The 4,044-nt window shown below is 43.5% G+C and overlaps 1 protein-coding gene across 1 annotated transcript; it reads right to left on the minus strand.

Moving 5' to 3' along the window:
- Positions 1–308: 308 nt before the first annotated feature.
- On the minus strand, positions 309–3,751 carry LOC149304760 (protein RoBo-1-like). Its single transcript, XM_089479115.1, has 3 exons — positions 3,622–3,751; positions 1,581–1,709; positions 309–439 (listed from the first exon to the last, which is right to left on the minus strand). The coding sequence occupies exons 1-3, from the start codon at positions 3,749–3,751 to the stop codon at positions 309–311; spliced, it is 390 nt and encodes a 129-aa protein (XP_089335241.1).
- Positions 3,752–4,044: the final 293 nt, after the last annotated feature.

Genomic DNA, 4,044 nt, shown 5'->3' on the forward strand with positions numbered 1-4,044 from the left:
AGTGTAGACAAGGTCAAGGAAGGATGAGGGATGCACTCCAAGGGCATCTGGAGGGTTATGTGATGCCCACCCCCAATCTAAAGAAAAAAACTACTTTAGAAAATTTGAGGAAGAGCATGTATAGAAAAATTACTTTTTGGATGACAGCTGTCAGAGTCCTGCAGCCAAAATGGTGGGACTCTGGAGTTTATAGTCTGAATGATTCATTTTATCATGCTGTAGCATAAAGAGAGAGGTATAGCTAAAATGCAAAATAGGTGATTTACAATAGAGTCAGTGTCAGAGAAATGAGATGATTAAGACATAATTCAGTTTATAGAAGTAGCTTTGTCGCATTTGAAACGATGAACATTAGCGACAGTGGGATTAAAATAGAATCCACCAATATGTCCACACAGACCATGAGTAATACAGCCTTTCTTCTGGATGATTGTGCCATCTGGAAAAGAAAGTCAAGGAAGGCAATTAGAAAAAAGAAAGGAAACCTCATAGTCGTTCCTCACTCACACCAAGGGAGATTTAGAAGATTGCATCTTTCCAAAATACATGCATTGACCCAAATCTCACTTTATATTAGGACACCAAAGGAAGTTATTTCTAATGAACTGAAGGAAAAGTAACTAAACCACTAGAACAGTCAGCAATATCTGAGGAGAGGACTGGACTACACCTCCATAAGAATCCAGTGACATCTTGACATCCAGCCATGCAGCAAGTTTTTGTGATAAATACAGAAATGGCCTTAGAATACACATTGGAGAAATGTACATCTTGTTTTAGACCAGGATGACACTTCCAAGAAGGTTTCCAAGTGCAAAAAACCTGCTACAAAACAAGAGACAGCCTCTTGCTTTTGCCACCGTTGGCCCATTAACCTGGGGAGGTGCAGCAGCAAAACTGTCAGTAGCCAGTGAGAGCATTAGAGCTGCAAACTGAATGGGATGAGAGAAGGTCTTGAGACCTGCAAAACATGTGTTACCAACACCTGCATTTGGCTATATCCATCATATATGGTGGTGCACACACCTTAAGGCATAGTTGAATCTATATAAGGGTCTGTCTCACTTAAGTGAGCCTGAGCAGATGGACAGGATACCATGGGTCAAGCCTACCCTTGGTTCTAACCCACATCACTGGTCTGCACCCAACATTTCTGTTTCTCCAGCTTTCCTTCACAATCCTTCAATTATCTGGTGCACAGAGGAAAAGGAGCAGGAAAAGAGGGGCTGTGTAGTTGGAAAAAGACTCAGGCCTGGGGAGTGTGGAGTGTCCACACACTCCATGCTCTCCCGGCAACATTTGGGGGTGCATGCGTTTAGACGGTGAACACGCTGATGACATGGCTCGTGCACATCATTATCGGTGCCATGTGGTTGCTACGGAAATGATGCAGGGGATAAAGGGGCAGTGTCTGTCTCCCCCTTTCCCTCCGTCTGTTCAGCCCTTTAGTTAAGTGAGGTATACAATATACAAATGCAGACATTTATAATCATTAACATCACAGGTAAGTTGTGTCAGGTAGCTATATTTTGAAGTAACAATTAATGGGTTTCCTTGCAGGTCTTCAGATTCAAAATTACCTGTGTGTTCTTCTGTCACATCCAGGCAGCGGGTCTCTTCTCCAGAACAATCTACCATTCTGTTTCCACATTGTTCATCATAGCAAGCAGGACATTGTTTCCCGTTGGGTTTTATAAATCTGAATGGAACTGAAACACAATGGAAGGAATTCATCATCCATTCAGATAAAAGTGAGGGTTGATACAATCAAGGCAGGCTATATTGTAACATTAACCCCCCTTCTCCAAATTAAAATGAAAATCTTAACTGGACTCTCCTATAGACAATGTGCTTTCCAAAGGACGTATGTTTGACATGGATTAGAAAGTACACATAGGATCTGCCTCCACACATTACTCCTGAATGCTGAAATCATTCAAAGGATTTAAATGAAGTATTCTTCATCTCCCCATACAGAGCACCTATACTGTCCTTAGGGCAAAAATGTGGACAGTTAGCACACCTTCAAACTGATGGAGAGTCAGGACACATCCAGCTCTTTTCCTGTAGATGGACACAACAGGCATCTGCATCTCATGTTTGCCGAAGCATATCCAGGTATGGAGAAAAGCTGAATACATCTCTAGTCATCTCCCTGTTCTCTGGCAAGATGAAAAAGGCTATGCTGGTGGTGATGGTTGTGGTGATGTTGATGGTCATGTGGCTTACAAGATAGGCTTTGGGGGTAGCATTGGGAGATGCAACTACACATCTATAGCTAAATCTCTATAACTACATCACTCCATGCAGTTCGTCTAAAGCCATAGATGAGTTATTTAGTGGGACATAGCATGACTGGATGCATCATGTCTAGGGTTGCCATAAGTCAGGACCTCCAAACCGGGACAAATGTACGACAAATGCAGGGCCACGTTTTCAAATGTAGGACACATTTTTTAAAAAATGGAGGACACGTGAAAATTTTGATACATTTTTTTTAAATGTTGATATAAATGCATGTTTCTTTGGCTGCTCAAAATGGAGGACATTTTCGCATTATTCCTAGACAGATGGCAGAAATATACTTCTCTTTCTGGCCAAAAACCCCCCATCCGCCCAATTCTACAACTACATGTCCCATTCCCAAGCAGGCATAGCATTTGAAAGACCACAGGCACCCTCTTTTGTCACTGCAAACTACATTTCCCACTCCCAAGCAGGCATAGCATTTGAAAGACCACAGGCACCCTCTTTTGCCACTGCAAACTACATTTCCCACTCCCAAGCAGGCATAGCATTTGAAAGACCACAGGCACCCCCTTTTGCCACTGCAAACTACAAATCCTACTCCCAAGCCTTCTTAGCAATTCCCCCCTTCCTCCTTTTCCTTGCCCCCTCCAACCCCCCCCCCCAAAAACCCCTCACCCCCTCTTTTTCCCCAAGTTTGTCTCAACTTAGGAGGGATTTATGGGTCAGATCCCTTGCCAAGTCTTTTTTCTTTTCTAATGGGGGCAAAGCCTTGAGAAGCCCTGGACCCCTGAGAAGAAAAGGAGGGGGGCTTAGAGAGAGGGGGGGAATAAGGGAGCTAGAGGCAAGGTTGCCATAAGTCAGAAAGGAGTTGGGCACACAACAACAACAATAACAACAGCAACAGCAGAGGAGGAAGGGGGAGGAGGAGAAAGAAGGGGAAGGAGAAAGAAGAAGTGGGCGCATTGTATTTTCCCACGTTTCATGACCCTTTAAAGACCAGATTACCTTATTTACTTATTTTGGGGCCATAGCTAGGTCATAAGAATACATTGTACTTGGGGGAAATCATTTCACCACTTGCCCTCCTCTCAGGGTTGCAGCTGAGCTCAAAACAGGGAAAGGGAGATGAAAGCACCATCTCTTCTAATCAAAATGTCCTGATGGCTTCACCCTGAGAGCTGGAGGAAAGAGTCTTCAAAGAAACAAGAGGTCCAATTGCTTTGAAAGAGATCATTAGCCTAAAGCAAGGGTGGAAATCTTACAGCCTTCCTTGTGTTGCCCAGATGTCAGTTTCAAGTTCCCTATGACTTGTCATTCAACCACTGATGGAGATCTGCCATGCCTGGTTCCACCAGCCTCCAGGATACTTACGTTGAGGATCAGCTGTGTTGCAGGCCCTTCCCTTACAACAGACGATACTTGTCCGTTCATGTCTCCCCTGCCCAGTATTTAGGTACTGAAAGGGCTTCCTGCAAATTTTAGAGGACGCACAGCCCTGCATATTCCTAAAACGTCGTCTTCCTTCTGCAAATGAGGAATTTACTCAGTGAAACTGGGAAAGTATGAATTATCCCTGGTTCATTACTCCCTGGGATCAGCAAATTGTAACATCAACAAAAAACCATTGCATGAATCTCTTTTTTGTTGGTCTTTTTTTCTTCCTGAGCACCAGATGATGCATATCATTTAATTTCTGAGAAAATCCTACCATATCCATATCCTTTCCATCACAACCAGACAGTTCCTGAAAGTTGCCCCTTTCTCCTTGTTACTACACAGCATGGCAACCCGTTT

Source organism: Sceloporus occidentalis, unplaced genomic scaffold (assembly GCF_023333645.1).
Source record: "Sceloporus occidentalis isolate IW3139 unplaced genomic scaffold, rSceOcc1.0.p SCAF_13, whole genome shotgun sequence".
Classification (NCBI taxonomy): domain Eukaryota; kingdom Metazoa; phylum Chordata; class Lepidosauria; order Squamata; family Phrynosomatidae; genus Sceloporus; species Sceloporus occidentalis.